This window comes from Lineus longissimus, chromosome 18, assembly GCF_910592395.1.
Source record: "Lineus longissimus chromosome 18, tnLinLong1.2, whole genome shotgun sequence".
Classification (NCBI taxonomy): Eukaryota; Metazoa; Nemertea; class Pilidiophora; order Heteronemertea; family Lineidae; genus Lineus; species Lineus longissimus.
Genome location: NC_088325.1, coordinates 10069105 through 10081750, shown reverse-complemented (window position 1 = coordinate 10081750; position 12646 = coordinate 10069105). Strand labels below are relative to the sequence as shown.

Below are 12646 nucleotides of genomic sequence, written 5' to 3'. Positions count from 1 at the left end.
GGCCTTGATCAGCAGCAATCTGGAGCAAGACGGATCAGATCTCATGGCCCTGGGAACAGCACAAGTACTTACCCCTGGAAGTACCAGACCAACCATGGCTCCATAACTAGCTTCGCCTTAACTAATAAGAGGCCCAAGGGCCTAGCGCTCAACTGATATGCATGGGTCAATTTACACAACATGGAAATTACCTGTGGCTAACTTTCAACCTCGATTTTTTTAATCATATTGAGATGTCTATACCATATTCATAGATTCATAGACTCTTGGACAAATGACTAGAATTGCCAATCGAATCTTGCCAGACTCTTGAATTCCTGCCAAGAGCAAAGCAATTAAAATTAAAATAGATATTGAAAAAAGTGCTCTACCAACACATGTATTCAATAAGAAATGAAGAACATTTTTTTGAGCCTTAACTTGCACTATAAAAAAACAACAGCAAATGTATAACTGCAGTATTACTATTTGATATATTATGTGTTTTATTAACTGTCAGTATTTTTCAAGTTTTTCGAGACAATACTAATTACAAAAAATAGTGCCAAGGGCACTGTGCCCGCTTGGCACGGGGGGGGGGGGGATGTTTTCAAATTCGGTATTATATATGATGTACTTGTAGTGTCTGCACCTACAGTAGAAATATAAGCATCTTAGCTCAAAGGATATGGGAGCTAGACCAGTTTTAAGATTTTAGAAAAAGCCACCTAGTTGGCAAACTAAGAATCACACCGCACCCAAAATCGAACTCGACCTCGATTTTAGGGTCATATACATACATACGAAAAATGAACAGGATCTGTCAAAAACTGAAAACGCTAGAGCCCCGAAAATGGCACCAATAAGGAATCGGCCATTTTCCACAATTTCACCCAGAAGTATTAAGGCAGCAGGCAGGGGTGGACGTTTGTGGTTTCTGAGTGTGAGGGGGTATAGTGGTGTCTGTTGACTGTGTTTTAAGATAGACTAGGCATGATGCCAGTCGCTCTTAAAGCACAGTCAACAGACATGTGGTTTCAGTATTAGGTCTTTCATTGTAGCAATGTGAAAATGTAAGCAATTTTGGTTAGGTCCGTCATTTGTTATCACCAAGTAGCTTCTAGAGTGACTCAACCACTATGTCTACTAGTCTAAATAAAGATTTTGTGCCACGACTGGATCTCTTTAATTGACCTGCATGAGGCAACCATGGTGACCTTTTATGACAACGACCCCAGTCAATAACTGGGAAAAGCATGTTGAATCCCTCTCGGCAAAAATCTATAAGGCGAGCATAAATTACCTTTGCTGTCGGCCATAGCATTTTAATTCAGACGTGAACATGTACCTGTGTGGCAGAGTTAATTGCAAAAGGCTTAAAAAAAGCATTGCATATGCATTTGCATCAGTGGAATGCATATAGCATTGATTGGCAACCATTTTAATGCATATTTTGCTTACAGAGAAAATAAGCTGCAAACATGGAAGTGTCCCAGAACATGATAGGTCAATGCAGGAGATGACCACAACAGTCGAGCGTCTTCAAACCAGAGATATACGATGTCCAAGAAGCTGAGACTATATGCCATCAATGTTAGTGCCAACGTTGCTTCAATGTATGTCATCAATGGCAAGGTGTCCTCAAGTTAGAGGTGACTCTTAAATGCTCCTTAAATCACAGAGGTCAAGTCAGGGATTTCTTTCAGAGTGGTCCTAAAAGTTAGGTGTCCTAAGGAGAGAGATGTCTTCCATGCTCATTCCAAATACCAAGAACAAGAATGAATAAAGACGACTCTTGCAAAAAGAAACGTGTGTCCTCATGTCGAAGTTGTTTTCAGTGTCTGTCTCAAATGGTAGTTTCTCACTCTAGAGACATCTTAAACATCTAAGGTGTCCTCCTAAAGGTGGTCCATTAGTGTGATGTGTCCAAAGTAGAGGTCTTCAATGCTTCTCCCAAAAGTAGGTGCCATGCATGTTTGTCCCAAAAGCAAGGGTATACATGCTTCCCGAAATTGGTGGCTTGCATTGGAACTAACTTTTTCCCCCTTGTCCGTCATTGAAGGCATTCAAGTGTGTTGGTCAACCATGACTATCTCCTTTGTCCCTCCACCATAAGGACTAGTTTCCCCTTATGACATCACTATTTCGGACACTCAGCGCCCCATTTCTGGAAAGGTGTATACAGTAGAACCGCTCTATTAAGGACACTCTCAGGACTGACAAGTGCTGTCCTTAATAGAGAGGTTGTCCTTAATAGAGAGGTGTCCACTGTAAATGATTGACTGTATATGATTGACTTCGTTTGATGTGTCCAAAATAGAGGTGTACAATGCTTCAAGGCGTCCCAATAGTGAAGGTGTTATGCACGTTTGTCCTAAACTACGTTATACTGTCCTTTTACAAGGGGGATCAATGCATAACAGATACAAATGACCACTCATGGGACAACTGTTGAGGCACGCATGATCAGATCTGGGTCACATCCATTATGGTTTTCATTCATACAAGCTTACAATACCATTATAGCAAGTGGTTTTAGACATGGCACACCACGCAATGTGACATTCAACTGGAACTATGATTGAACCAGAATAGCTCTGCGTTATTGGATACCAGCAGATTTTATCAATGTAAGGCAAAACACTAATGCAGAGATGCCGTGAGGATACGATCAAGGAAGGATCTAGAATTGACAGATTTAAAATATGGAGAAAGCATTAGGATTGGTTTTCAGTGTGTGTTATATGGTGTTCCAACTGCTTCTGCATTCAGGTAAGTCAACACATGATACAAATTTGATTAGGAATTTCCGACTGCCAATTGATACATGACATGACTGACGGGGAGCCAAGAGAGACCACACCCAAAAAGGTGGAGGACTCTTATGGACTTCCAAACCGCTACTGTAACCAGCCATAGACAACTTCGTACATGCCCAAATGAGGCTTTCTATTGGCCAGCAAACAAATATGTTGGTCTAAAAATAGGCCCTAACAATGGGTCGAACAAAAGACCTTGTCTCAAAACCAAAACAAACTTGGTGCATACGGATCTTTTTTGCATGGAGTGCAGAATAAGCTAAAACATGCACAATATAGCTATCCTGATGCACTGAGCACATCAAATATTCTAATGGAATTTTCTTATCTATTTAGCTGTAGTTTATCTATTCTGGTCTTATAAAGGCCTAAATACCCGGCAGTTTTTAAAGGCCTACATTTACACAGCCCACTGGCTTATACTGCCCATAGTGCATGTAACACAAAGGCCCAAGATGTACTGTGGACAGCGGTTGTGATGCTCAGAAAGCCAATTCATATACATGATATATTGGATTTTATTTTAAAAGGCCTATGCCGTTCGTTGAAAATTTGAATTTGTAATTGAATTGGAAAATCTCCAATTGCGTAAATATGCACTGAATGTAAATTTCAACATTGCTGTTGTCTAGACAGATATACAAATACTTGAGCAAATTTGTTTGCATAATAACTGCACTACGACATTGTGTGTAGCTGTATTTCTATTTACTTGGACCACCGGTGATTAATTTTATAGCATCATTCTGATCCAGGCACCAGCTGCATGTATCAACAACAGCTGTACTGATTCCGTTCGATATATGGCAAAATGCATTATCCTATGCAACATGCGCAATGCATTTTTTCTCCTCGGCCAGCTTGTTGAGATGAAAAAGAAAATCATTGTAATACATTGCCCTTAACCATGGCCCATCATAGCAAAACCAGGCCCATGTCCCTCGATAATTTCATGTGCAAACATATCGGGTGTGTGTGTGCGGAGGGGGGAGGGGGCCTGATTAGGTTAGTAATTAAAAAATACATTTTTTGGGTAACCCCCCCCCCCCTTTATATCAATCCGGGCAGAAATGCTGTGACAACAGCCATTGGCCTAAATGACTCATGATGGCCCCAATCTCATTATCCCGTTCCCTCCCACAGCCAGGTTACTTTTTTACACTTTTTTTACAGACGCACTATGCCCCCCAAAGCTCCTACCGGGTGGCACCCTGACACCCAATTACGCAGTCGGAGAAATCGCCGAACTAAAATGCGACGTCTCGTCAAAAACGTCGACGGATACACTTCACTGGAAGCGCGGCAGCGAAGTGATGTCAGAGGATGACATCGTCGTGTCCAAGTATATCAAAAAGTTTAACGTCAGCCTCGAGGCGAACGTCTATACGTTGAGATTTGTTGTCGAACCGAATGACCCTGGGAAGTACAATTGCACGTGTCAGTCCGGGGGACTGCAATATTACCTATCGGTCAAGAGTACGTGTTTTTCGTTTTTACCTTTCAAATTTGTTTTACATAGATTTCAGGTTCTTACTTGTTAAGTGTCACTTTAAAGATCGACAGTGGTCTTTAAAAATTTTTAATTTGTGTTTGAATAAGTAAATTTTCGAATTGCATATATACCGATCTCGATGGCCTAGTGGTTAAGGCGTCTGCCTCGTGAACGGAAGGTCGAAGGTTCGAGGCCCGCTGGTAACCTCTTTGCGATGCGACCGCTTGGTTAGCCGCTAGCTAGTTAGATATAAGGTACAAACTGCCTTCTCACCAAACGCCTGGCATTAGAGAATCAGCTTTCAATAGGAGGCATTGCTGGCAGTAAGCGACCAGTTAGCTTTAATTCAGCCAAACAATAGTCGTACTTCCACCTATCAAATCCCCGTGTCTTTTGCCCTTACACCTATGAATTGCCGTGTCTAAATAGACCCGTGTGTCAAATCCCCGTGTCTAATCGGGGGCTAATTTAGACCCGTGTTCAACACGGGTTTTTTGATAGGTGGAATCTGAATAGACACGGCAATTGCAAGTTCTAAGATCCGGCGACAGATGGCGCGGTGTAGTTGCCTCGGTATTGCGCATGCGAAATTCCCCTCCAATGGGAAGATAAACACAGGAGAGCTCCCTACCTACAGCGCACCTGTCGCCGGGGCTATTAACCATTATCTAACACCACTGATAGGTGTAAGTGCGCCCCGGGTTTTTTGACACACGGCGAAGACACGGGTCTTGAAAAAACACGGGGTTTTATGATAGGTGGGACTACGACTCATATGATCTCCGTCTCTTACTTCAGCACCCTGTAATAACTGCAGCTATGTCACTGGTGGGAGTTCCTCAGAGGTCATCAGGACGTGCAAGAAAGGCGCCCTCCTGACGATTACCGATCAGAAACAGAGGGAACCTATCGGAGTGGAGCTTGACTGCGGGTGTACCTCTCCGGGGAAAAAGAGAGAGTTTCAGTGGAGGTGGAAGGTGGGTACGATGACAAACCATCAAAAGTAAAAGTTTGGCATTTTTCTATAGCACTTTCACAGTTAACACTGCACAATGCGCAACAGCATCCCGCAGTGCTCCAGGGATGTTAAAGGCCTACGTCGTCAGTTAAAAACTTTAAATTTTTACTTGAATTTGAAAATATCCAGTTGCGTAAATACGTCCTAAGTTCCTGTTGTGAAGACAGATACAAAGACAGCAAATACTAAGTTTCAGCAAATTTGTAAGCATAATAACTGCACTACGGCATTGTGTACAATTGCATTTCTGTTTTCCTGGACCACCAGTAATTATAAACAAGGTACCACTTCACGGAGAAGGGGAAAAAGAAACCAGATTAACCTATCAGCATGGAATGTTCTGGCTAACAACTCTTAAAAACAATTCTTTAAATTCAGTTCCAGCAAACAAAAGACAGTTCGTTATCCATCGCCCAAAATAGGGGAAAGAAGATAACATTTGTTCAGCCAAACCGGACACCAACCGGATGCTACACTGGAACAGACAAAGTAACATATCGATTCGAAAACATTACAACAATTTTCAACGAAACGTTCCAGTGTCCGTGGAACCGATATGGACTATATTCCCTTTATGTCGACGACGAAATAGGAACTGGGGAAGAGCCAATTTTCAAAGTGTGCTGCCAGGATGGTAGGTTTTTTACCTCTCTTTGGAAACAAGTGACATCATAAAAGAGTGTTGCTCTGGGTTCTTCTCCCTTGTATTTATGTCTTGAACAAACACTAAGTGGGTTCGACTCCCGGCCGAGTCACTGCTTGGTTCCCCTACTGGTCGAGTTCAAGTGAGCGCCTTCTGGTTGCTCCTTGAAACCCCTGATTGATTTCTGTGGAGACTGGGGTAATAATATGATATCCCAAAGCGCTTTGAGCGAGAACTATAGTGTCACGGAATTATGCTATATAAAAGACTCATTATTATTATTATTATTATTATTATTATTATTATTATTATTATTATATGTACATGTATTAGAGGTTTTTACTGAAACGTGCAGTGCCATAAAATAAGATCAGTCCGTCTTCAACAACAGTTTATTCCTAACCACTTGTTTTTGCCACGAGCCACAAGATCTGTAATGCAAAGGCGTTGCTGCATTTGATCTTGCAGCAATGAGATTTAGTGGGTGAAAGTGAGGGCTAGGGATATTCAGAGGGAACACAACAGGCAAAATTGAAAGGTTTGTGGCCCCTTGAGAACATTTCGGCTATTAAATTCAAAGTCCACGATTTCAGGAAATCCAGAATGTCCTGTCCAGCCTCTCGTGATATGCTTCATCATAGTAGCAGTAGTTGACCTGGTCTGCATCATCATCATCATCTATGCAATCTACACCTGGAGGAGGCAGGTCACAGAACAAGGTACAGTCAGAGTCGTCATTTTCTTCCTCTGCTTTTCGACTTAGGCTCAGGCATTGCCTACATGAATGTGGGTCATGGGTTTTGTTGCCCATATGTCTCATGGGCTTCGTAACCTATGTGGATCATGAGCTTTGTTGCTTGTGTGGGTCTTCGTTGCTCGTGTGGGTCATGGGCTTTGTTGCCCGTGTGGGTCATGGGCTTTGTTGCCCTATCTGCCGCACAGCTTTATTGATTTACCAGAGGCGGGCCAAATATTTTCAGTGCATTCAGTGGGTACACTGTCCATACTGAGCACTCTGGTATTCCTGATCATTCACATTCTCGAGGTTACCCATCTCTGTGAAAAACAAGTGATCGGACACCAGAAGCTGAAGCCATGACAAGTGAAATGACGTCAATATGATATCCCAAAAGCGCTTTGATCAGGCACACATGGAAAAGTGCTACATGAGAACTCAATATCATTATTATTATTAAGTACCAGTCTCTGTAATGTGTGAATGGAGGAGACTGGTGAAAGAGTCTATTGTTGCCTGTGTGGGTAATGACCTTTGTTGCCTATGTTGGTAATGGCCTTTGCTGCCTGTGTGGGTCATGGCCTTTTTTGCCTATGTGGGTCATGACCTTTGTTGCCTGTGTGGGTAATGGCCTTTGTTGCCTATGTGTGTCATGACCTTTGTTGCCTGTGTGGGTCATGACCTTTGTTGCCTATGTGTGTCATGACCTTTGTTGGCTGTGAGGGTCATGGCCTTTGTTGCCTATGAGGGTCATGACCTTTGTTGCCTGTGTGGGTAATGGCCTTTGTTGCCTATGTGGGTCATGACCTTTGTTGCCTGTGTGGGAAATGGCCTTTGTTGCCTATGTGGGTCATGACCTTTGTTGCCTGTGTGGGTAATGGTCTTTGTTGCCTATGTGGGTCATGACCTTTGTTGCCTGTGTGGGTAATGTCCTTTGTTGCCTATGTGGGTCATGACCTTTGTTGCCTGTGTGGGTCATGACCTTTGTTGCCTGTGTGGGTAATGGCCTTTGTTGCCTATGTGGGCCATGACCTTTGTTGCCTGTGTGGGTCATGGGCTTGCTGAGGCTGTCGCACGCATGGGAGAGGTGGTACACACCATCAGGTGATACAGATAAACATCAGTGTCACCACAGCACCACTCAGGCAGTCAACTCTCTAAAGATTTCAGAACTCTCTGCCAAGATGGTGGCTATGACTTGAGGTTGCCTCTACTCATATCCCATCAATCTCCTCGTGAGTTGAACTTGTCTTCTACAGCTTGCACAGAATAGGGGATTACGGTGGTGTAGTGGCTTGGTTGCCAGCTTCAAAATCAAGAGATTAAGAGTTCGCATCCTCTCTTATCAACTTCCCTGTTTCCAATGTCAGGGGTCAAAGGTTAACTGGTTTGGTCGGTAGCTGCTCCTGTTAACCCCCACCCCCTAACCCTCAGGCAAGGGATTCTGTGCATGGGAAGTTGGGAAAAGCATCATTTTGGTAAGGGTTCCATAAATGGTAAAGCAGAAAAAGCAGTATTAAAAACAAGGATTTTGTGCAGGGGATAAAACTATTTGAGCAAGGATTCTGTACACGGGAAAGTTTGGAAAAGCACTATTTTTGAGCAAGGAATCTGTGCATAGGAAAGCAGGAAAAACACTATTTGGGCAAGGATTTTGTGACTGTAAAAGCACTATTTTTGGCAAGGAATCTGTGCAAAGGAAAGTGGGCAAAGCACTATTTGGGCAAGGATTTGTAAATGAAAGTGGGAAAACACTGTTTTTGGGCAAGGAATCTGTGCTAAGGAAATTGGAAAAAGCACTATTTGGGCAAAGCTTCTGTATATGGGAAAGCTGGAAAAAACACAATTACGTGATCACATCATACTTTAATATTTTTACTTCTTCACCTTTCACAGCTCCCAATGGCCAGCGAGGTTTCCTCTGCATTCTGATTACAGTCGGCATTGTAGCACTGATCGTTCTCCTGGCCCTAATAGGGGTAGCGGTCACTCAGGCAAGCCGCGGCTACATCAGCTACATCATGAAGAACTGCGAGTCAGTCAACTGCACAGGTAAGCATCACAGTGACGATAATGCTGCAGTCAATATGCTCCCTGTACACCCTCTGGTCAGATGATCGTCGCTTAAGTCCTCACCTGACATTGTTTTCACCTCAGGCAAATTCTGCCCTACTTTGTAAATATTTCGATTTTGGGTGGGAGCCTATCTTTAAAATATCGCAGTGCTGTGGACCAACCAACCTCGACAATAAACCTCGTCTGCAGACTGCGATATTGCAAGAAGCTCTACTGGCAACAAAACGATGAATGAAATCTACAGGTAAAGCTGACTATTTCTTTCCAAATCAGCACCTCCTGGTGGTGGGATGAAACAAAATGGTTGACCGACGGTGTCAACATTATATACTTTCGTCATGATGTCAGCAGTGACGTTTTTCATTACCCATGACATCAAAATCAACAGAATTTGACAATATAACTATTTTATGTAACTTTCGGCAATTCAAGCGCTGAGAATTTGACTACAGCACAAAACCTTGCACAAATGTTAGATCTCCCAACATGCTTGAGGGAACAGTAGGTCAGATATGTTTACCAGAAAGGCTTTCAGAATACATCCCATCGAACTCATTTTCGCATTCTTGGCATTGGAATGACCCTCAGGCTTGACCCAGTTACGAGTAGTAAATCACTGGCATCTGCTCATTTCAGATGCAAACAAAAGAAAAGCCTTTTCCTTTGTAATAAGATCTTGCATGGCCAGAGGTATTTTGAGAACAAATTCACGTATTGTCAGAGAAAATATCACTTTTTAGGAAGCTGTGGCCCAAAGTGTTTTCAGCAAGATAGGGCATGCAGTTTTCAGGGTTCTGGGATATTTTGTTTTCTCTAGATGATACTTTATTTGGGCAATATGCAGAATATAAGAAGTTAGAGAAATCACAGAAGTCTATTATGAAAGTTATTATAGGCCATCGTAAGAATAACAAAGACATGTGTAATGTTCAAACGGCTTAAAGTTTTGTAGACAGCCTTTAAAATCATTCGAAATACTGTGAACCTGTGAGACAACAGCGGGATAAATCAAAACTTACCACATTTTTTCGGCAGAAATATAGCCAATATATTGCGCCTAAATTTCTGTCAGCGGCATTTCCTTGGCTGGATGGATGGATGGATGGGTGGGTGGATGGATGGATGGGTGGATGGATGGATGGGTGTATGGATAGGTGGATGGATGGGTGGATGGATGGGTGGACGGATGGTTGGTGGATGGACGGACAGACGGACGGATGGATCGATGGATGGGTGGATGGATGGATGGATGGAAGGACAGGCACCACTCGAATAGCTATATGACAAGCTGACAAAAGTCAGTGGAGCAATTTTCACCATGACAAGGGTCCTGTAACGTTGAAAAACAGTGTGACACAACTGACGGTCAACACCTGAACCCTGCACACCTCTTTATTCAAATACAAATTCGTTTTTTCAGATCGCCTGGACTCCAGCCTGACGGTGGGAACAATTATTCTCACCATCATCTCTGTCCTAATCATTGTCCTCGTCATTTGGCAAGTCCACTATCGGGTAAAAAACAAGAAAGGCTACGCCGTGGCCCGTGAGGGTACACCATCGGTCCACTCAACTAACGTTTTAATGCCCGAAACTGGACAGGAAATGAACATGAGTAACCAAGGCGATAGTTCCCAGACGACTGCGAAATCCGGCACCACACCCCCAACCGAAAGGACAGAGTTTGGTTCGAAGGAATTCGAACCGCAGCAGTCCTCCTTGGCGGAGGTCAATCAGAAAAAAGATTCAATATCAGAGGACGAGGGAGTGCATGTTGGGGGTGAGGCACCCTCTGTTGGCGACATTGGAAGCGTTAGCAACAATGATCCGTCCGTTCCTGTGTAGAACATTTCTAAAGATGAGATATCTTTTTTAGTTTAATTAGGTGGAGTCCAATAAAGCTTATAAATGCTACAAAGAATTGATCAAGGCTGTAGCCTTTACAAATTCTGGATGCTCCCAGAGCAGGTGAACTGACAACCCTGTTTCCTAAAATATAGTTTTGTTTCATAACCCAGATCAATTAACCCTTTAGATCCCAACCGGCCAATATCTAGCCACTGACTTTCGTCTATATATCCCTGACCGGCCGCTAACTGCCCGTCAGTACATACCGATTCTCGAGCGACACCATCACCATCTTTATTTAAGCATGAAACTAAGGCCATTTTTCAGCCGGCTAGGGATCTATTGATGTATAGACATTTAGTGGCCGACTTGAACCGGGGTGCTTTGGGGGGTCTTTTGGGTTGAAATTTGCTGAAACGCTCCCGGGAAATACGGCAAGCACATAAAAATGTTCCAGGATCTAAAGGGTTAAAACTGTACTTAAATCAGACCAGTAGTTGGCTTTCCAGAGCCCAAAAAAAAATGAGGACACGACTAGTCTACAGTCATATATATCAATTCATAGAACTTAGTAAACGGATGGTAGATATCACTGCACAAGGGAAACCTGTATTATTTGACATTACACGACGTCACCTGGAAGTGCACTCAAATTCAGACATAATAGGTGTGGCCATTGCAATTTGTATGTAGATGGGGGTTATCTGTTTTTCATAGGCGTTTTTCCTTGGTTATTATTTTCATACATGTAGACGCACTTTTGGCAATAAAATTGAATGCTATCTATCTATATGAGTTGTCTTCATTTGGTTCCAGCTGAGATCAGGTTGTCATTTAACTACATGACTGACAAAATAAACAGTAAAGAGCTGAAAATGTCACTAATTTGGCTGAAAAGTGAGGAAAAACATACCCCCGAAAAAGGCTAAATGAAATGGTCCAGGGACCATGTGCTCAACTCACCATGTGATGCATGTCATTTGCATTGGATATGGGGAAAACAGTTTATGGCTAGTTTCACCAGTTTTGATTCCATTGAACAATATTATTCTTCATGGCTCAATGGCACAAAAGAAAATAACCGGTACCATCTAACTATAGCATTTGATTTAGATACATAATAACATAAAGTTTGGTTGCAATCCAATCATTAGTTTCGGACTTTGTTTAATTTTCAAGATGGCCGCCTGGCGGCCATATTGGTCAATGGATTTGACTGAAAATCAGGGACGTTGTAGAGAGTACATAGATATACAATCACATGAAATTTGGTTGCAATCCGACTTTGTTTCATTTTCAAGATGGCCGCCATATTTTAAGTCCGAGCGGAACAAATGTTTGGGGTAGAATAGAGGGTCCCTCGATATATGTCCTCACAAGTTTAGAACCTTCTAGCTCAAATAGAAACGAAACGTGCCACCAATCGGTGATTTAGCGAACTTCAGCCATCTTGCCCTAGCGGTTAAGAAACGTGCCACAGGATACGACGACGGACGACGGACACAGCGGTATTGTATAGACTCCCCAAACGGTGAGCCAAAAATCATCAAGTGTAAAGTTGTAGATCTTATTGAAAGGCCTGTAAGAATCAGCCTTCCACTGAAAGATGCCAATTGTCTTCATCATCAACTCCCCTCTCGTCTGGTTGTGAGAATTCCAAGAAAACAGCGAGGAAGATTAATGAAAAAAGTTACAAATACAAAAAATATTCTGGTATCAAAATGTATTTACAATATCAATATCATCAAAAAGCGACATCTTACAAATTATGGCAGTTTTTTAAACTGCCACAACACAATTCAGAAGGCCAACTGATGGCAAACTGAATTGGTAACCATCAAAAAAAAGGAGTGGCTAAGAAATCAAGCCTTCCAAAAAGTTCCTCACTCGGAGGACATCGAATTGGTTGGCGGATTGGGAAATATTCCATTTACTGTGAAGAGAGAAGGCCGGCAGTAGGCAAGAAAGCAGGAAGTTTATGATGAAACTTCCTACTATCAACGATATCCGCTGATAAATCATGATATGCTGTCTT

General features: G+C 42.6%; 1 protein-coding gene across 2 annotated transcripts; it reads left to right on the top strand.

Moving 5' to 3' along the window:
• The first annotated feature begins 2337 nt into the window (after positions 1 to 2337).
• LOC135502045 (uncharacterized) lies at positions 2338 to 11399 on the top strand. 2 transcript variants are annotated; one of them, XM_064794526.1, is made up of 8 exons: positions 2338 to 2751; positions 3972 to 4274; positions 5089 to 5267; positions 5687 to 5942; positions 6545 to 6670; positions 7851 to 7922; positions 8584 to 8739; positions 10184 to 11399. In XM_064794526.1, the coding sequence occupies exons 1-8, from the start codon at positions 2685 to 2687 to the stop codon at positions 10606 to 10608; spliced, it is 1584 nt and encodes a 527-aa protein (XP_064650596.1). In that variant the 5' UTR covers positions 2338 to 2684; the 3' UTR covers positions 10609 to 11399. The 2 variants fall into 2 exon arrangements, with proteins under 2 accessions (XP_064650596.1, XP_064650597.1); XM_064794527.1 differs by lacking the exon at positions 7851 to 7922 and having other exon boundaries at positions 2342 to 2751.
• Positions 11400 to 12646: the final 1247 nt, after the last annotated feature.